Source organism: Muntiacus reevesi, chromosome 13, assembly GCF_963930625.1.
Source record: "Muntiacus reevesi chromosome 13, mMunRee1.1, whole genome shotgun sequence".
NCBI lineage: Eukaryota > Metazoa > Chordata > Mammalia > Artiodactyla > Cervidae > Muntiacus > Muntiacus reevesi.
The window spans coordinates 20,021,984-20,042,919 of record NC_089261.1 but is presented as its reverse complement, the minus strand read 5'-3'; the positions used below and the strand labels follow the sequence as shown (position 1 = coordinate 20,042,919).

Sequence of the window (20,936 nt, the reverse complement as noted above, 5' to 3'; positions counted from 1 at the left end):
TGGACATTCGCGATTTCACGTGACTCTGACGACCACCCTGTAGAGACTCCAGGTGGCTGCCGTTTGCCCAAGCGCCAAGTGAGGAAACGGGCACTTTGTTCAAGTACCTCTGAACTCTATCCACCTGGGAAAGTTAGCACGAGTGAGGCAGGCGCAGGTACCCCTCTGCCCCATCTCATTTTATCACCTCTTCCACTGCTCCAACGGGTTAGCAAAGACCACATGCCACAGGCTTTTCCAAAAATACGGCTTTTTATTGTCTCGGATGCAAATATAGTTTTGGATGCGTTGTAGTGCTGGATACAGCTGGCGGAACCGTGCGTCTCGACAGTGGGGCGTGAAGGGCCGAGCTCAGGGTGGCGCAGGCCTGAGGGAGCCCGTGGTGAACAACACTCTTCTTGGGTTTTGCTTTTTCTGCCCACGAGGGGTGACTTGTCTCCTGGGTGGGGAGCCCTGACACAGTCACCAGAGAGCACAACAGGGGAAAAAAAAAAATGCACCACTTACACCGTGAACTGAAACCCGAGAAAGGAAAAGAAGGAGCTGTTTCAGCCGTGGCGTTACACAACAAGCGAAACAAGTGGTGTGAACAGATTCAGATAAAGCGACCCCAGGCGCCACGGTCCGCCTCTCTCCCGAGAAACACAGCATGGGCATCGCGGCTCCCTGGTGGAGCCCTTCCTACTTGTAGCTTCAGGATGTTGACTCAATGGAAACGCCATCAGACTTAAGTATCTCCCAACCCTTTCCCCCACCTCGGCCCTTGAGAGAGGCCCATCTCTATTTTAGAAACCCAGGAGAGAATTCTTTAAAAGAGCGATGCCCAGGATTGATTCTAAAACCAAAAAGGGATGGAGGTGAATTTTGCTACATAACCGTAAAGAAATTTCACAAAAATAGAATTCCATTGAGTAAACACACACGCACACAGGCTTGTGCAAGCACACACACGTACACACACACACAGAGCCAACAATCAACAGGAAAAGTTCCCTTTTCTTTCTCAAAGGCTGATTTTTCATAAGCCTCAACAGAAAACAGCCCCCCTGCATGGTGAGCGGGGAAGGCCAAGTCCCTTAGGAGAAGAAAATCGGGTAGGTGATCTGTGTGGAGGAACCTGGGGGGTCGTAAGGCTTCTCTCTGTTCCTGGAGCCCCTCCGACCGCCAAACCTGTCTGCTAGGTGGGTTAAGGCCATGGCAACCACTGACACGTACAACGTGTTGAAGGTTCAAGCTCCTCCACCCTCCACCCTTGCTCTCCTCTCCTGTCAGCTCATGTTCAGACGAGGTGAAAATCCTCTTTCAAGATACGAGGGGTTGGAGCATAGAGCCAAAAACCACGGCCCACTGCTGCCCATGTGCCCACATCGGGGCTCCTCGGCTCCCTTCCTCAGCAAGCTCACGGAGGCACTTTGCAAGGCTGCTCCAGCGAGCAGTGTTCTAAGCCTGCCCACTGGACGAGATAAAAGAACCCAAGTGGGGCAGGTCATCCAGTGCTGGGTCAGGTCCACACTGCACAAGTGTGCAGGAGGCCCCGTGCAGATGTGCCCCCCGGAAACCCCCCCCACCCCGGCTCCACCCTGACAAGACCTCATTTAGCTGTGCCGTGAAAACCGGTGACCACCTTAACAATAACAGCAGGCCTGCCACTCAGGATTCCTCCAAGCATGCAAAGAGGGGAGGCCCAGGCTAAGAGGACACAGGGGTGCTGTCTGGGACTGCACCCTCCTGGTGAGGGGGCCTGTAAGATCACTGCACCCCTTCACCTGAGGAGGGACAAGGGGGTGGCCCCACCCTGCAGTGCCACGTCCTCCCAGAATCGAACTTTCTCGTTCTACTAGCCAGAGCAAAACAATCTAGAGAGAGGACCTCTGTCTGGTCGGGGAGGCGGGGTCGGGTCACCAGGACAGAGCGGAGGGAGCTGGGTGTGTGGGGTCACCCATGGTACCCCACCACTCCCTCCCCCATAAGACCCGGTGCTCACATCAGCACCGGCTCCTGATGACAGGAATAATCCCCTTGTGCCCCGAAGACCCCAGAAAGCGCCCACCTGCCGGCTCGGGGACCTCCTGGGTGTGTGTCGGAGGTGACCGGTTGGTGTGTAACCTGCCTGAGACGGAGGCAGGGACAGGCTGGCCGACTTCAGAAAGCCCCACTCATTCCCTGCATTTCCCACTCGTCGTCAAAGGGCAAGCAGTGGTAGGAAGGGAGCTGATGGCACAGAAAGATTTCACAGAAACACTTTCAGAGACTATGTGCCAGGAGGGCTTTTTTTTTCTTTCAGACTGATTTTCGTATCCTCCAAAATCAGCGTTTTTAAGTCTCTTTTACGGGAGAAGAGATAGGAGGTGGGGTGAAAGGGAGTGTAAACAAATCAGAGCATTCACTGGAGGCAGTTGGCAGAGTGGCCCTGGGGGTCCCCGCACCCTGGCTGGGGACCCCAGGACAAGGGTCAAAGCTAGGGCCATCCCCCACCCCGCCCCGTCTGGCCAGACTCAGTGGGTCAGACTCTGAAACAAGAAAACTTCCGGGGCAAGAAACAATTGTGTCTGTGCTAAGAGATATAGCTTTGTGGCCCTATAGCCGTGATACTGGTGAGCACCAAGAAAAATGGATTTAAGTAAATACCTCAAAACAAAACATGCATCGAGTTAACCCTCTGCTGGGACACACCCACATACACACACCCGCACGTGCGTGCGCCCACACACAGACACCAACAGACACACAAAGACACACACAGACACACACACGCGCCCTTCAATGCCTCATACAACCTAACAGCTTTAAATATTTAAAAAAACAGAATCGTGAACATTAAGTCAGCCAAAGGGCGGGAGAGGTAGGCCAAAGAAGCAAGAGGCCAATTTTATATCCCATGGAGCTAAAAAAAATAAAATAAAATTAAAAAAAGACTCCCAACACGGGGTGGGGAGAAAGCTATTGATCTCAGAGAGGTCGTGGCTGGGCTGAGCTCCATGGCCGCCCACGCGGTTGACGAAGGCACAGGAACAGAGGAGAGGCTGAACGCAGGACCCTCTGCAAGCCCTCGTGGCCGGGAACGTGTCTCTGATTTTCCTTTTTTTTTCCTTTTGAGCCTCGCGGTGCTCTTCCCCCTTGGAGGGAGACCTTGTGTCCACCCGGGGGAGGCTGCGCTCTCATCCTGCCTCCCAGTGGACACGCAGGGCCGGCCCAGCCTGTCTTGTGCCCGCCCCTCAGGAGAGCCATCCGAAGGCCTGTAAACACGTGTTCTGGGGAGGCAGAGGGGGCCGCCGGGGCACTCCTGACGGGGCTGGTGCACAGATGAGGGAGTGGGTGACCAGTCGCGACCTGGGGCGGAGGCAGTGGCTCGGCTGGCCCCCCTGGGAAGGACCCCCCTCAGTTCCTCCATCAGTGGAGGCTAAGGTGGGGCTGCCCCCGGGGCACCTTCCACAGGCCTCCAGGAGCCAGTGGGAGCCTCCAAAAGGATCCAAACTTCAGTGAGGGGCCCGCAGCAGTCCCCGCCTCAGCTCCGCCGAGCCCAGCAGGACTCCTGGCCTGCCTCTCGCTCAGGCAGGTCTCCATCTCCTGGCAGGGAGGACAGAGGTTGAAGGGGAAGCCTGCTGGCCTCTGAACTTCACAGCAGGACGTGAAAAGCACATTCTTTCAACGAGGAGGTAGCCCTGGGTGGGCTTCCTGAGTGTTAGACAGCATCCTTCTGCCTGGAACTGCTCCCGCAGACGCATCGAGAGGAGGACTGGCCCGGGGCCCTCCTCCGAACCCTTCCAAGTGTTAACTCCCACCTTCAGAAACAGCCTGCTGTCCCCCCAACCCTCCACCTGGACCAAAGCTGAATTCAGCTCCTGACTGTCTGATCCGAGCTGCCTGAAGACAGCTCCGAGGCAGCTACCTTGGAGCTCCATGTCGACCGGTCAATTTCTGCCTTCAAACGCGAGACACAGCAGATGCCGGGGTGCTGGCGTCTTTGGTCCAGGAACTGGGATGGATGGGGTGGGGTTCCCGGCTGCACAATCCAGGTGAGGGGACCCGGTCGATGGCAGCACCGCAGAGCCTGTTGTTTCACACGCCGCACCCACAGGGCTAGCGGTGTCCATCAGGCACGGCTGTTCCCGGCTTGGAAGCAGGCAGGGCACGAGGGGGCAGGGCCTGGCTGAGCCCCCGCCACGTGATTCCCAGGTCGGCGCCACCATGACTGCCGCAACGCCAAGGAGAACCAAATTCACTTGAGAAACAGACCACAGCACCGCCCAGGGGACCTCCGGGACTGAAGCAGCGCCGCGTCCCTGGGGCTGCCGTTACACAGGCCCACTGCTTTGCACACGCGTGCTGTAGGGTTTCCGGCCCTGCGGAGCCTGAGCCAACATCCGCTCTGTTAGGTCAGAGCTGGGGGAGGAAGCAGGAGGCCTTCCAGCAGCCCAGGGGTGCCCCAGACGCGACAGGAGGGCGCGTCCCAGACAGCAGCTGGGAAGGACCCTCACGCGTCCTAACTTGGGGAGCGGGCGAGGCCTCCTCCTGCCCCGTCGGCTCCCTGCACTGCTGCCGCGGCCCCTCTCCCCATCCCCCCGACACCCCACCAGCAGGACAGGACAGGGAGGGGCGGTGTCCCCTTGTTTCCCTTCATCTGAGCTTCTCTGAGGCGAGGGGAGGTCGGTGACTGAGGTCGCTGAGTCAGAGTTCACAGCAAGGGGTTCCCAGAGCTGGGCTATTGCTGTTGGCAGGACCCAAACCTGCTTCAGACCTGAGCACGGCATTCGGAGCGGCCGGGGCCACAGTCGCAGGGAGGCTAGGAGGCCCTGAAGCGGGAGAGGTGATGGCGTGGCCTCCTCTCCACAGGCGGAGAGGGGTCTCCTCGGCATCCCATGCGGCTGCGTGCCCGCTAAGCGCTGCTAGGACTCCCCAGCTCTCTGGCTGATTCTGGTGACGGCCTCTGCTGCCTGCTCGGGCAGCTGGGACGGGTCTGTCAGGATGGACGTGGTGGTGCTCAGGTGCCGGAGAGTGTTCAGCACGGCTGCAAGAGAGAAGGGGGAGCCTGCAGATGCGGCCCGGGGAGGTTCAGCTCTGAGCCCCCGAGAGACAGAATACATGGTTACACGTGTACACCCTGAGGGGCGATCCTCAGGGCCCCCGAAAGCAGGAAGGGCACGAACCTCAGGGGAGCCTCTCTGCTGAGGTCTGGACACTCACACCTCTGCCTTTAAGATGATGCCCCAATCTTATCTGCCACCCTACAGGAGAGTGGGGAACACCCTGAGCCATTCCTGCTTATCCCTGTGATCTGAATACACAGCTTTGATCCTTATTAGAAGAACTGAACATGAAAGTATATCTGAAAACACCGGATACAAGGCCAGGCGAAGAGTAGGTGCTCAGTAGACATGAGCTGGATCTGATCATCAGACGGACACACGGAGATGGCAGAAAGCCGAGGCGAGGTGTCCCCTGTGCAGGGCCTCACCCTCCTGCCCCTGGAGTGTGTAGACCAATCATGGCGGGGCCCGGGTTTTCTGCGGCCGCGTCCATGGCTAAGCTCCTCACAGCCCCACAACCCCACGGGCAGCCCCCACTCACTGGGCCTGAGGATGGGCAGGGAGCAGTGCTCGTCCAGCCAGGACAGCGCCGTCCGGTGCAGCTCGTCCAGGCTGCTGGTGGACACCACGCCCTTGAAGGACTCGAACAGCGGCTTGATGATGACGCTGAACTGCACGGCACTCGGGTTAAAGAAACCGTAAGCGAGCGCAGAGAGAGCGGGGTCCAGTCACAGGCGAGCCCGTGACCGACACCCCTCGGGACTGGCAGGGTGCTGTGCACAGCTGGGGAGAGATGTCCCTAACCGTCCCTGCGCTCAGCCTGATGCCGAGGAACCTGGCACTGACCAAGAGGTTCCAACCTGTTCCCGCTCCACTCGGGGACCAGAGCAACAGCGGACTGCAGCTGCTGTCTGCCGCCGCCTCCTGTAGAACCTGCCCAGGGGCGCACACGGACGCCCCCTGCCCTCGCAGTTCTCCTCCCCTGTGAATCCCTCCTCAGCCTGTCAGACCCACGGCCGAGGGTGCGGTGGCCGACCCTGCACGTGCACCCACTGTCCACTCAGGGGCACAGCGGAGGCTGGGAGGGGACTGACAGGGCCAGAGCCAACCCCCGAAAGGACCCTGCTGCCATCTGGAAGGCCAAGTGCTGGGAGGCCTGGGCCCCAGGGCCAGAGCCCAGCACCCAGGCATCCCTGCCTCGGTAACAGCTGTCAAGGGCATGCGGTATAAACTCAGGGAACAGCCTGGAGGGAACCAGCTTCAAATCCAGGCTCTGCCACACAGTCGCTCTGTGAGTCCCAGTTTTGGGTGGCAGGACGGAGCTGATGCTGGGACATATCAGAGCAGATCCCACCTCCTGCCCACCTCACGGCTCCCACCAGCAGCTCCAGCCTCCTCTTCCCTTCTCAAGGACTCGGCAGCGCAAATCAGGCCGGTTCCATGTCCCCAGGAAGCCCTCAGCCAGTATACTCACCGAGGACAGCCCCCTCCAACACTGTGGGCCTAGCCAGGCCCCTGTCTCTCTTGAGACAGAAACTAGCATTATCTGTCTTGACAAACTCAACGACGACCACTTAGAGAGCCTCTTTCTAAAGGAACCCAAGGGTCAGTGTCTGCTGTTTCAGGTCACAGGTTGCAGGGATGGGGGGAATGAGCAAAGAAAACCCAAAGATACAATCCAGAACTTCCAATTCTGCAGGGTCCGGCTTTTCACATATTCGTCAAACATGTCTCGCATGTGATCAAACTGGCGCCGGGTGACGGGGACGCCCGTGGCAGGGAGCAGCTGCTGGCAGGAGCTGAAACAACAGGAAGAGTCAGGGGAGCTCGGCGGGGCTGGGGGCCCAGCAGGCAGGCCCAAGGTTGGGGGGGAGGACAAAAGCTGCAGTGCCGAGTAAGGGGGCCTCTGCCAGTCCCCCCACCCTCCCTCCCCTCCATTCGGGGTAGGATGAGCTGCACCCCCAAACCCCCAGCCCCTAGCCCCGCCCCCAGGCCCAGCCTCACAGGATGGTGGCGTTGAGCTCCTCGATCTCCTCACGCAGCCGCCGGGCCTCCTCCTGCATCTGACTGCGCTCCTGCTGCAGCTTGGTGATGTACTCCACAGTCTTCTGCAGCGTGATGGCGTGGCTGGCCTGCGAGGGGCCAGGTCAGGGCGCGCAGCACACCAGGCGCCCCCAAGTGCCCATCCCGTCGGTCCCGCCCCGACCCACCACCCCCACCCTCGACCCCCACCGCCACTCACCAGCTTGGTGTTGTTGGAGATCAAGCTGTTCAGGGTGTCGAAGCCCATCTTGATGTTGAAGCGCCTCTTCTGCTCGGCTGAGATGTGCTTCATCTGCCGGTTCTGCTGGGAAATCGGCCCGTCACTGTGTCACAGGGCCCCCCTCCCCATCCCTACCCGCTGCTCAGATTCTCTATAGAGAGCTATGTGGAAGGAGGGGGCAAGAGGAAGCTAAGAGGCTCCAGGAGGAGCCAGCAGGGGACAAGATGGGGCCAGAGAACCATCCCTACAGAACAGAGCATAGCCAAGGGCCTGGCGCTGCAGATCCGGCCCTTCCCAGCCACCCCCACACCTTAGACCTTAGACCCGGTTGTGACAGCTGCCACCCCCGCTCCACAAGGCTTGGGGCCACTATCACCACAGGGCTGGGGGCAGGTGGCGCGGGGAGGAGCCAACATGCTCAAGGGCAAGGCGGTGAATGTCCCCATTTTAGGTGTGGGACACCTGCCAAGCCCATGGGTCTTCCCAGTATGTCTCCAGTAGGGACATAGTTGTCCCCATGGCCCCTGGATACGCTTCTCCCTGCCTCCCCAGCCTTCTGAGGGAATCAAGACCTGAGAGGTACCTTTAAAACAGCCACGTTTTTGGGGTCTGCAGGCGATTTCCCTGAGCAGTTGTTCTGGGGGGACTGAGGACTGGGGCTCTGCTCAGACGCGCACGGAGAAGCCTGCCCTGAGTTCGGGCAGTCCCGACCTGGGAAGAGCAGAGATTCCCCTTAGGGGCCGGGCTGTGCCAGCAGCACGGGGACTCACCCACAAAGGGAAACCCGCCCTCGACCTCCCATGGCAGCCCAGAGCAAGAACTAGGCCAATCCTTGCCAGCATCTCGGGGCAGGGGGCAGCGGGGCGGTCCTGGCTAGGCCTGCTGGGTGCAGCAGGTCTGGGAGAGGAGAGAGGCCCGCCTTCCAGGGCACCAGGGGCCCCTCCACGTCTGCACGGCTCTGGTGCTCACTCTGGGTGGCAAGCACTTAAGCTATCTGTTCTTTGAACTCTACATGTGTGTTTTCCTATACTTGTTTCAATTTCACCCACCCCAGAAATCTCTTAATTAGGAAAACAAATCAACTCGGTGGAGGAAACTTGTGGCCCGGCTCAGGAGCTGCGCCCAAGAAGCCCCTTCCAGCCCCACCTCACAGCATGGACCTGCGGATGCCTGAGACTCTGTCCCCGTGACGCTGCTCTCCTCCCTACCCTGCTCTCAAGCCTCCCAGCATGGCTCTAACCTTTGGGGATCCGCCTCAGCGAACAAGGTGACACTTCCCCGAGTCCCCACATGGCATTTCAGGGCCCAATCTATAGCCAGTCCGTGTCTATATTTTCCCACACGAGGGTCCTTATTCTTCAAAACCTGTCCTTGGACGAGTCCCTGTCTGATCCCTGTAAGCAGAGAGCTAGCTCCCCGCTCATCATGTTCTCCTCTCCACTTCAGAAAGATGCTTCTGCAGAGGGCTCTGGGAGCAGTCACCCTGGTTTTATCTAAGACAGGAAGACACTCTGGTCTCCCTCCCCAAGGTAGTATCTGGCTCCACCCCTCCCCAACGCCCCCCACCCGGTCCCACCAGCAGCAGAGTCTTGGGAACATCATTTCCCAGACCTCTCAGACCTCACTGGGCAACATCAGTCCTACCCCAGCCATCTCACCAACCGAAGTCCAAGCTGGGGAGGAAGGAAGGGGGCTCCTGAGGTATGCTGCCAGCACACGGGCCAGGGACAGCCAGCCAAACCCAGACAGGCTGGGGGCTCCCGCAGTCACAGCAACCGCAGACTCGCGGTTTCTGAAAACTGTTGATGACCGCTCAGTCCCTTTTGTGGATCAGGACTGGCAGCTCACGGCCAGGTCTTTCTTTATTTTTTAAAATCTTTTTTGGCCACATTGCACGGCACGTGGGATCTTAGTTTCCTGACCAGGGATCGAACCATTACTCTCTGCAGTGGCAGAGCAGCATCCTGACCCCCGGACAACCAGGGACGTCCCCATCAGAGCCAGGCCCTTTTGAAGGAGGCTGAGCGGTGTCCCCGTGAGCACACAAGCTGCCGGAACCACAAGGCACTGGCGGCTTTCCCTCACTGATTCTGTGCTTAGCCTGGGCCACCAGCAGCTTCGGATCCCTCACTGCCTGGCCTGGCAGCCCAGGCTCCGCCCGGGTACCCTCAGCAGCCTCCCCAGTCCCACAGCAGGCCCCTTACTCCACTCACGCGGTCCCAAGCGGTCCAAGCGGAGAGCTGAGTCACTGGTGCCTGTGGCAGGGACCTGGGCAATGCCCCCGTGCAGCGGGCCCTGCTCGCCCTTCACCAGGGAGTCAGGCACTGTGCTGGGAGGGAAGAGCCGGGACACAGGGGTATGCTGGCTGCCCGGGCCGGGACCGAGGTCCGTCACCAGGATGCCGCTGGGGAACTCTGTGACTCCAGGAGCCTAAGGGGACATGGAGGAGGAAGGTCACCCCCGAGCACAGCTAGGCCAGGTGAGGGCCACCCGAGGTCATAAGATGTTGAAGGCCTGTCCCGGCCACTCACCCTGGTGAGGGCAGCAGGCGTGAGGACCACGCTGGACTGGGACACGGTGGAAGCCAGCATTCCTTCTCTCTTCAGAGGGCCAGATGTCATGATCACTGCCTGTGGCTGTCCTGGGAAGGCAGCTGCCGGAACAAGGGGAGGTGAGGGTGGAGGCCCCAGCTATGCGCCTGCTGCCTGACATGGGTACTGAACCTGGACCAGCCGGGCTGCATGGGGGCTGGGGAGGGGGACAGGGAGCCTCAGGAGCAGCACACGACCCCTCTGCTGCCATTGAGATGTTGCCCCCTCACTGTAGGGCATGGAGAGACAATGCTAGATTTTTGCAACTTCTCCTTGGTGGGGACAGATTATAGACCCAGGCAAGAGATGACCAGGGCTACGTTTTTTCCCACACTGGACTGAGACTGGAGGAACACCACAGAATAGAAAACAGACATCGTCTTTCACAGCCCCTCTGCTTCCAAGATCACGAAGTGTGTGTGTCACGAGCTTGCCAGCCTTGGGGACAGGAAACGTCCCGGGGCTGGGGGTGGGGGTCACACTTGCCTCCCGCGCACCTGGCTCACCTGGGGTGAGGCAAGCGTTCTTCAACACCACGGACACCGGCTCCGGTTTGGGAGCAGGCACTATTTTGGGGGGCTGCTTGTGCCTCCCCCCAGACAAGGAGATGGGCCTGGGATGCACGAAAGTCATACGGGGTTGGGGAGGCCCAGCAGTCGGCGGCCGGGTGACAGGAGACAGTGCCAGGCCATAGGGGGACCCGGAGGGGGGCGGATAGCGCGTGGTGATAATGAGGCCCTGGCTCTGGCTGAAGGTGGTGGCAGCAGCGTCGTGGGTGAGGGTGGCGGAGGCCGTGTGGGTGATGACGGAGGGCGACTTGCTGACTTCAGCAAACTTCTGGGGCTGCAGGAAGGCGGGGGGAGTTGGGGGGTTCAGGGCAGTGGCGGGAGGGGGGCCTAATGGCAAGACGGGGGAAGGAGGTGGCGGGGCGGGGCTGGGTGAGAGCAAGGGCATGGTGAACACAGGCAGGAAAGGCTGGGGGACGCTCAGGGGCGGTGCCGAGGGACCCAGGTCTGCCGGCTGGATGAAGGGGTCCCCAGGCTGGGGTGGGTGTTCACAGCCCTGCCCACTTGTGGGGTCTAGGGCAGCGGCTGCGGGGGGTGCGATGAAGCTGTCGGGGAGGCTTGCAGTGGGGAGAGCGGTGGTTGGCAGGATGCTCTCCTGAGGAAGGAAGGGAAGAAGTGAGCAATGAATGCTAAAGTCACACAGCTCGCCGCCACCCTCCAGCGCTACACGCCACGGAGCCCAGCACGTACACCGTGCGCCTAGGATGCAGCCCCGGGCAGAAGGGACAGAGGCAACATCTCCCAGCCCCGGGACTCCTAATCTGGGGGAGATGGAGCTGGGTCCCCCTGGGCGCCAGCAGGGGTCTTGTTTCCTCTGGGGACTCAGTGATAACACAGGGCTCAGACACAGTGACTGTCTGCACACACTTGGCTAACAGCCTGGGGATATCCTGTTTCTGGAGTCCGGCGGGGTCCCCCCAAAGTCCCTGCCATCTTCTGTTACAGAGCAGGGGCAGCCTGGCTCGCAGCTGCTCAGGAGGCTCCCCCAGGACACTGTCTCATATCAACTTCTAGGGAGGTCACCTCCTCCTAAAAGGGAAAGGCTATAAGGAATCAATTGTTCGGGTCTTAGTCACTATAGAAGCAGCTCTTCCCCAAGCCAGATGGAAGAAGCGGGGGCCAGGGGACACTAACTGGATGCTAACTGAGAGTCTCTCAAGGGCAACGAGCCGTGCCTCCCTCAGCTCAGCGGCCCCAGCACCTGGCAGCCAACTTGTGCCGAGTGCGTAGCAAAAAGGAAAAGAAATACAAGGAATTTCTTAGCAACCACATTTTTCTTTGCTATCTCACTGGTCCTTTCTTTTTCAAAAAATTTTATTTATTTTTAATTGAAAGATAATTTCACTGGTCCTTTCTTAACTGGTCAAGACAGAGCTCGCCACACACAGGTTATCTGGGGCCTTAGCGGGGAGCATACATTTACTGAGAGAGTCCCCCACCTCATGAATACCTCCGGGTGCTCTCTAGGACGGCTAGAATAACTTCTTTACACGTTATTTGTGAGTCCAGCACCAGATTGAGCGACCCCTAGCACTTCGCTGCAGAGTTCTGATGACTGGAAGCCCGGTGCCCTTTCCCTTTCCCCAAGTTCCCTCTACCTGAGCAGGTGGGCTGTTGGGATCTGGTGCAGGCGTTGAGGTGGGTGCAGGCAGCATGGAGCCAAAAATGGAGCGGCTGGAAGAGAAAAGGTCTGAAAGACAACATCGGGGGCCTGTGAGCTCTGTGTCTGTCATTTCACTGAATTAAGATCCAAACAAACTGGGCACTGAACCCCACCTTACCCAGAGTAATGCCAAGGCCAGAGGGCACCCCTCCACCCCCACTGAGGGAACTCTGCTGAAACAGGCCCTCTGATTGGAGTTGTACATGCTGGCAACCAGTGTGGGCTCTGAAACACCCCTAGGCCTTGGTGGCACCTGCATTTAATGATGGCGGGAGCTTAAGGATCATTTCTAACAGCAGGAAACTGCAAGGCGGCAGCTGTGTCGCCAGCGCCCTCTGCTGCCTAGAGGGAGAACTGCTTGCAGTCAAGGACAAACCTGAGGCTCTGGGACGGAAACACTGTCCAGGCCTTGTAGCTACTACCAAACCAAAAAAAGGTTTTGGACAAATTCTAAGTCCTCTCCCTGGCCCATTCTAACAGTTCCCCTCTGTGAAAGGGAAGCCCAATCTACTCTGTCCTGGGCAAAGGGAGACGCGGGTAGCCAAGCTCTCTCTCTGCCCCAAGTCCTCACCCTGGAAGGGCTCGAAGGTGTCCATGAAGTCCAGGTTGGGCTGCAAAGGGATCAGGCCAGGCTGAATCATGTCCGCGTTCCCCAGGTGCGCTGGGAGCATAAGAGGAGACAGGGGGACCGTTTGGCCTTCCCAGTCCATGTTGTGGGAGTGTATCAGGGGCCCAGACTGGATCCTCCTGACCCTGCTCGTATTCTCCTGGGAACAGGAGAAACGTGGGCCACTGGCTAGGATTTCTCTGGGGGGTTCATGGGCATTCTCCACCCTCAGAGGGTGGGAAAGGAAGTGAGTTTTCAGGGGAAAGGTAAACTGAGTATCTGGGAGCAGACACTCCACTGTGAACAGCTCTGCAGTGACCCCGCGGTGCTAACTTCAGTCCATGGGCTCCTCCCAGAGGGTTAACTGGATAGCTGCATGCTCCCAGGTGAGAGGCCAAATGATTGGAGTGCAAATGATTTTCTTGAGAGTGAGTTTCGGGCCCTGGCACTGGCCCCAGGCCCATGTCCTCAGCTGAGGGGACACGATCAGAAATGTGAAGCTCGTTCAGACCAAACCCCCCACTGTTCCCTGGCAGGGGCACCATGGGCCTGATGGGGCCCCCACACAGCAAGGAGGTGCCGCCTTTGGGGGCGGGTTACCTATTTCACGTGGGTTGGGCCAGGCCACGGGTGGGTGGGAGGAGAGTGTGGAGAAGAGGGTGTCACTGAATTCCGACATGAGCATGTCCGTGTCCAGCAGCGTGTCCTCCTCCATGGGGACTGGCGTCTTCCAGCCATCCCGGTGCTTGTGCCAGTAAAGCATGTCATCATCCTACCACCAACAGGGGAAGGAAAAGCCAAATGGGCACCGTTGGCTCGCAAGTTCTCTGTCAAGTCACGTTGGGGAGATATGTGGCCCAGTTTCTCAGAGCAGCAAGGGCTGCCAGGTAAGAGACGAGGCCAGGGGACGGGGACCTGCAGAGAACTGGCTTCTTTCCTTTATGTCCCTCTTCTGGCCCCAGGGAGAGTCCATGTCCCCACCACATTCTGCTGCAGTGCTGGCCACCCATGTCACTGCTGTTTCTTGTAAAGGGGGAGGTCCCGTGAGGGTCCTCATGGCCCCCACCCTCGATTACCTGGGCCAGGCTGGAAAGGTCCTCATCCTTGTGCTGCTGGAGCTGCGGAGAAAGGAGAGAGGGACAAGGTGGTCCTCCAAGGCCCAGAGAGGGGACAAGGCTCTCAGCCTCTCTTCCCTGGAAGAGGATCACTTTCAGAAGCATCTAGACCTTCTCTCTCTGGAAGGAAGGTGGCAAGAAGGATCCTACCCCTGCCATCCCCAGGCCGAAGCTGGGCTCAGAGATTCCTGACCAGCGTTTGTGGAATAAACAGCCTCAGCTCCAAGCTGGACAGACAGAACAAAGGTCACACAACCTATGCAGGTCACCACTTGGGCTGGGCTAGAAAGGGGCTGCAGGGGCAATGGTGGAGGGTGGTGGGCAATGGGTTGACAGCTCTGAGCCAGAGCCTCGGGGGTCAGTATACTGAGTAAATATGGGCTGGAAGTCCTTTTCAAATGTATTTGGTTGCATCAAGTCTTAGTTGTGGCATGTAGAATCTATACGGTTTCCTGACCAGGGATTGAACCCGGGTCTCCTGCCTGGGGAGCACTGCGTCTTAGCCACTGGACCACCAGGGAAGTTTCCAGATACCCTTTTCTTGAAGTAGGTTCTCCACTTGTGATACTCCCGGATCACGATCTCTATGCGGCTTTTCCAGTACTTTCCTTCTGTGGTGATGGCCTGTGGGAGAGACGCGGGGCACAGGGAAGAGGTGGCATTGGGTTTTATTCACAGAGCTCACCCTGCCAGCGAACAAGCATCTGGCTCCAGAAGTCAGGCCCAGGCAATCCAGCTCTGAGTCGCTAGCCGCTTGCCTGCTGCTTCATCCACAGAGTGTGTTGGCCTTTGCTGGGCCATGCCCAGCCTCAGAGTGAAGATGAGCTTTCACTAGGTTATCGTACCCCCCAAAGATAACCTAGGGGGCTTTGAGGGCCCAGGGTCCAGAGGCTGGATTGGAGTAGGGCTCAGACAAAGTACTCGGCAGGGGAGAAGTGCAGAGAGCCCGGAACTAGAGGAATCGCCAGAGACTCGGGCTGGCTCTCAAATGCCCTGAGGCTCCACCACATTTCCAAAGGGTGAAAACGAACAGCCAGTCACAGAAGGTTAGGGCAGAAAGTGACCTCCAAGGTCCAGCTCAACCTCCCCACCATACAGGGCGGAGCCCTTTCCATAGTTATCTCTGAATTTCGGTGACCAGGAATTGTGACAGCCTCAGAGAGACCACCTCACTTTCACATTCCTTTCTTTTGATGGCTGCAGAATATTAAAGCAAGTCCCAGACATCCTATCATAAGTGTCATATAATTTCACCTAAAATATTTCACTGTGTGTCTTAGACAGTGAAGAATCTCCACAGTGACTAATACAATACTATTACCAGACCTGAAAAGTGATGAGATTCGTTACTACTGTCTGATACCAGATTGTGTCCCTTGGCTCCAAGCTGTCTTGTGTTAGGTTACTTTCCAAGTTTTCCCTTTCCATCATAACAGTAAGACAAGTTTGGATGAAACTAAAACAATACAGAAGAGTAGAAAGTGAAAGTGGAGTCTTCTCTCCTCCTCACACTAATCCCACAAATAAAAGAGTTCTATATATCCTTTGGGACATTTCCTATGCATATATAATCACACAGATACATGCTTCAAAAAATTAACCTAAAGATACTAAAATACTGTTGGGCAACTTGTTTCTTTTCATTTACTATGTCTTCACCATCTTTCCCTCGCAGTATAAAGATCTTGAGGCCATTCTTCAGTGGTTAAAGATGTCTGCCTTGTCCCCCCACCACCTCCCCAGCTGACCTCCAGAGAAGCACCGACATTAAAGGAAAGCAGAGGGTAAGTCCTGTTTGGAGGAAGCCCCAAGTCCTTGGAGCAGCCTGGCCTGAGCAGGGGGAGCCTCTGCAGGGTGTCAGGGGCCACGTGCCCCTACATCGCCGTCACATTTCACGGTGTAACAGCCACCAGGTCGGAGCACCCTAAGGGCTCTGCCCCACAGCCTTCCTCTGTGGGGGTCCAGCCCTCGGGCCCGTCCTCGTGAGTCACCTCCTTCTCCCAAGAGAGGGCCCATCACCTGCCAAGTACCTCTGGACGGCGGTGTTCGTCCACGTCCACAGAGCCATCCAGTGGAGTGACAAAGTGGCACACGGGGTTCTTGCGCTTCTCCAAATCTGGGCGGGGAGAGGGTGAGACACTGTCACTGAGGAGCCCTGCCCCTTGGGGGGATCCTGAAGTGTTCTCCTTCTCTTGGAAAATGAGATTTGGGGAAATAAACGGTCCAGGTCAAAGGAAAAGACTCTCTCGGTGATGTGAGGGTGAGAAAGGGAGTCTGCCTGATCAAGAGAAAACACCAGCCTTAGCCTAGGGGACCCCCGGCACGCCGGTCTCCTGCAGGAATCACCAGATCCCCCAGCACCCAGGCCAGCAGGACAAAGGCCATGGCCCAGGCCTGCACCTTCTCAGACCCGCTGAAAATGGGGACTGTCCCTCGACTCTCTGAATGTCACCCCTCAGCTATACACCCATCCCTTCGCCTCTGCCTTACAACACTGAGCCTCCTGTGGACACTTGGATTTGGTTTGGTTCTCCTCTCTCCACAGACTGTCCGAGAGAGACTTCTCTTTGACACACAGGTCTCCAAGACTGGGCTCCGGGCCCCAACGTGCACAGGCCTCTCGGTGGCAGAACCTGCAGGATCGCGGGTCCAGCTACAAGACACTTACACTGCATGTACCAGGCTCGCCAGATGGCGTTGTTGAGCCGGATCTTGTCTCTCCACTGGAGCTTCAGGCCCTTGAAATTCTTCCACTTCGGAGACACCAACTTCCCACTGAAAGGTAAAATGAGGAGGGGGACACTCAGTGGTTTCTCTGACAATTAAATGTGCCACTCTAGCATCCCAGGCCTCAAAATTCTGGATTAATCCATGCAAGCCACAGGCTAGGCTCAATAGGATATATCATCACTTTCATTACCACATTTTGTTGACTTTTGCATATCTTCAAATTTTCCCACAATTAAAAGCTAAAAATCTGTGGATTTTGCCTTATACGTGTATCAAAACACCATGTTGTACACCTTAAACTTAATATTACATGTCAATTTTATTTCAACAAAGTTGGGGGGAGGAAAAAAGAAATCTGCTGACCACTGAAGGAAAGTCAGGCTCCTTGAACCTGCTCTCGGCCACCAGTCCTCAGGAGGCACTGACGATCAGGCACACAAATGTCCCACTGGCCCTAGAACCCGCAGGGCCCTCTCCTGCCTCAAGGTCCCTGCACTGGCGGTCCCCATTCTTCATGGAGCTCCCTCCACCCATGGCCAGCTGCTCATCCTTCCAAATGATGCTCAGACACCATCTCCTCCGAGCCGGCACTGGCCTCTCCCAGGCTGCTGCCAGTCCCTTCAGGATCTCTGAGCACTGTTCACACCTCAAGGACACACTGATCCACTCCCCATATGGCAATGTGTCTCCACACCTCCGGCCACCAGACTGCAGCTTCTCAGGGGAGGGCCCTTCCAGTATTCTCACCCTAACCACCCAGCACCAAACCTGGCACAGAGCAGGGGCTCGTGTAATACTTCTTCACTGAGTGAGTTAAAGGGCCTTTGCCAACAAAGTTAATGGCAGGCAAGGAACGCTCCCTGCTGGTACAGCCTGCTCAGATGGTTTAGTTTTCCATGGGCTGTGCCAGGAGCCACCTCTGAGCCGCTGGCATAGGGCTCCCCCTCTCCAGATGGCTGAGATGGGCAAGGCACTCTTTCTGGTCCATACCAAAGGGGGTTCTGTGAGTTCTACATCACTGCAGGCCACAGCCCTGCTCCCTTCTCCAAAGCTACTCAGAGAGGCCATGTGACAAGCAGAGACGTGCCAGGAGTCACAACAGCTGGGGTCTTCAAAGAGAGCAGCTAAGTAATAAACGCTCCCCAAACCTGAACACCTGGTTTCTTCATCAGAAGCCCCTGGCAAATCTCATGCCCCATCCTCCAACCCAGCACCGGGCCAGGCTGTGGATTGTAGGAGAGAAGGCTGAGACTCCCACAGAGAAAACATCACAGCAAGTCCTCTGAGAACTAGAGGGACAGACAGACAGCAGCAACCTCAGTTCAAAGGGTCAGGGGCTTCAAGCCAGTCTCATGCCTTTCTGCCCCTGCTCCCCCAGCCCAAAGACACTTCGACCTCAGCTGTCACCCACATTCAACAGCCAGCAGCCTGGTGTTTCTGAGTCTCTGTGGTGCAATTGCATACTAGAAGTGAACTATTATAGCCACGTAACTCCTCTGACATGCCAGTTTCCTGGGTAAAATCACAATAATACCACTGCCTCCAGAGTGTTTTAAGAAGGATTAAATATACACACACGCAGCCACATTCTTAAGACACACAGCAGAGGTAACCCTAAAGAATATTTAAAAAAAAAAAAACCCACAAAACTAAACCAGCGGGCTTAAATATAAACCCACCCTTACTCCTGCTTTGTTATGTAAGACGTAGTGGCTGATGCGAGCACAAGAGCGTCTTAGAGAAGTCAGATGACACAGACCTCTTCAATTACTTATGGTGAAACGGGTGGGAAGATTCAGAGAGAGGTCAGACCCTGGAGGCTAGAAACCCACTCTGACAAAGTAACTTTCAGGTTCTCATTTTCTTCCCCACAAACTGCTGGATGTCTGCCTCTTCCTGCCGTAGGGATGTTCACTCCTTATGTTCAACGGCTATCACCCATCACCCCAGGCTTCTGTAATACCTCAACAGTCGACAGGTGGCGCTCGGCTGACACGAACAAGCAAGTCTGAAACCAAAACTAAAACCTAAACCGCCCTGAGAGGTGGAGAGGGTGAAAGCAGAGGCGATGGTTGATGGACACTCACCCACACACCGCAACTTGACTGGACACGCAAAGTGTTAAGAAAAATGCGGGACACACATCTAGACGTTTCCTTACTGAAAGGGCTTCTTCCGCCTTTGATGTGATGTCACTGGTAACCTTCAATGAGGGCAGGAGACATTCCCCATGCAGACACCCACAGACAAGGACAGGGACCCTTTCTGTGGAGGCACCCCAAGTCTAGTTTCCCATGGAACATACAAGAGAGGCTGCTCTAAGGAGTTCTAACGGGCAGCTCCTTGGTAGGGATCCCTAGAGCAGGATTCCCACAAAACACCCAAGGTCAGACTTCTGCTCCCCCCAGCCCCACCCCAGCTTAACTCGGCTTCCAGACACGATTGGGTGGGATGCTTCTTCGCCTAACTCAGCGTTCTGCCATACTCCTTCTTTAAAGTGTAACCAGAAACACATTAGTAAAATTTCGGAGGTCTTCTCTGGTGGTCCAGCGGCTAAGACTTTGTTCTCCCAATACAGGGGGCCCAGGTTTGATCCCTGGTCAGGGAACTAGATCCCACATGCCCACAATGAAGATCAAAGATCCCACATGCCACAACTAATACCTGGCACAAACAAATAAAATTTTAAAATGTAAAAAAGAAAAAAAACTCCGAGACTACTGGCTTCCCCCTCCATAAACAAAAGACCTCCTCTGGCCTTACCTCCCAACTCTGCCTTCTTAAACATCACCCCCCACACCAACACCCGGGCTTCCTGGTTAGAACAGGGACCCTGGATTCACCCCTTACTCTCCCAATCTGACTCTGGGAAGGCCAGGGTCTGGGTCTGACTCATCCGAGCACAGTGCCTGGCATGTGGGAGGTGTGATTAAATATGGAATGACTAAGTGAACGCTAAACTTTTCCATAAAGAAAAGTCTTCACACACCCACTACCACAGCCGTCCTTCCTAGAAGACAGGTTCATGACACGGGGTAGGAAGTCTACAGCACAACAAACTCTCTCTCGAAACTGCTGCTGAGTGGAATGGCAAACTGAATTCTCTGGCAGTCTGGCAAGAGACTGCTTTGGAATGAAAATTAAAATGCAAGCCTTGCACAGACAGGAGCTGGCATTAAGAACGGGTAAGGATGAAACTGAGGTGGGGCTTTGGGGTTCTGCTGGTTCCAGGGAAGATGAGCTTTGAACTCCTGGTCAGAGCATTCTCTGAAGAAGAAAGCAGGCAAGGGCTCTGAGATCTGCTGCTGTGGGGCCCAGGCGGCGGTGGGGCCCGCTGCCCACAGGCCATACGGCCGTACCTGCCTGTGAGGGGTCACGTCGTCACCATTCCTCATGATTCCTGCAGTCCCACCAGCAAAACGCTCCCAGCCCCACACTGCCCAAAGCCCACAGACTTAAAGCAACACCTGTCAAAATACCCATGGCATTTTCCACAGAACTAGAATAATCTTAAAAATTTAAATGGAACCATAAAAGACCCAGTTCTGCAAAGGCAACCTTGAGGAACAAGAACAAAGCAGGAAGCAAAACCCTCCCAGACTTCAGATAATACTTCAAAGCTACAGTAATCAAAACAGCATGGTTTTGGCACAAAAAGAGACCTATGGATCAATGGAACAAAAGAGAGCCCAGAAATAAACCCATACACCCATGGGCAATTTACCTTCAACAAAGGAGGCAAGAATGCACAAGGGAGAAAAGACAGCCTCTTCAGCAAGTGGTGCTGGGAAAGTCAGACAGTCGCATATAAATCAATGAAAATATAACACTCCCTCACACCACACACAAAAATTAATTCCAAAATGGCTTAAAGACTTAAATATAAGACATCATAAGATTCTTAAAAGAGCACATAGGCAGAACATTCTCTGACAAAAATCATACCAATGTTTTCTGAGGTCAGTCTCCCAAGGCAACAGAAATAAAAGCAAAAATAAATAAATGGGACCTAATCAAACTTACAAGCTTTTGCACAGTAAAGGAAACCATAAACAAAACAAAAAGACAACTTAAGGACTGGGAGAAAATATCTGCAAATGATGTAACTGATAAGGGCTTAACTTCCAAAATATACAAATAGCTCCTACAATTTAATAACAAAAAACCCCAAACAACCTAATCAAAAAATGGGCAGAAGATATAAATAGACATTGCTCAAAGAAAGACATACAGATGGCCAGCAGGCACATGAAAAGATGCTCATCATCATTAATTATTAGAGAAATGAGAATCAAAACTACAATAAGGTATTACCCCACACCAGTCAGAATGGTCATCATTAAAAAGTCTGCAAATAATAAATGCTGGCGAGGA

The 20,936-nt window shown here is 55.9% G+C and overlaps 1 protein-coding gene across 3 annotated transcripts in view; it reads right to left on the bottom strand.

Annotated features, from left to right (window-relative positions):
* Window positions 1–239: 239 nt before the first annotated feature.
* Window positions 240–20,936, bottom strand: part of MLXIP (MLX interacting protein) — a 59,972-nt gene continuing 39,275 nt past the window's right edge. The window contains exons 2-18 of one of the 3 annotated variants that reach the window (XR_010658890.1): window positions 16,501–16,607; window positions 15,863–15,948; window positions 14,367–14,456; window positions 13,794–13,835; window positions 13,318–13,489; window positions 12,682–12,771; window positions 12,046–12,137; window positions 10,388–11,042; window positions 9,822–9,943; window positions 9,504–9,720; window positions 7,874–8,001; window positions 7,270–7,374; window positions 7,032–7,159; window positions 6,703–6,826; window positions 5,569–5,698; window positions 3,890–5,008; window positions 240–453 (exon numbers count right to left, since the gene is read on the bottom strand). Coding sequence is in view for 2 of the 3 variants with exons in the window: in XM_065904881.1 (XP_065760953.1) it covers window positions 4,887–5,008; window positions 5,569–5,698; window positions 6,703–6,826; window positions 7,032–7,159; window positions 7,270–7,374; window positions 7,874–8,001; window positions 9,504–9,720; window positions 9,822–9,943; window positions 10,388–11,042; window positions 12,046–12,137; window positions 12,682–12,771; window positions 13,318–13,489; window positions 13,794–13,835; window positions 14,367–14,456; window positions 15,863–15,948; window positions 16,501–16,607 (2,410 nt within the window). In the remaining variant the exon portion in view is untranslated. Of the gene's footprint in view, window positions 5,009–5,568; window positions 5,699–6,702; window positions 6,827–7,031; window positions 7,160–7,269; window positions 7,375–7,873; window positions 8,002–9,503; window positions 9,721–9,821; window positions 9,944–10,387; window positions 11,043–12,045; window positions 12,138–12,681; window positions 12,772–13,317; window positions 13,490–13,793; window positions 13,836–14,366; window positions 14,457–15,862; window positions 15,949–16,500; window positions 16,608–20,936 lie in introns of all 3 variants that reach the window. The other 2 variants (XM_065904881.1, XM_065904882.1) reach the window with 2 other exon arrangements.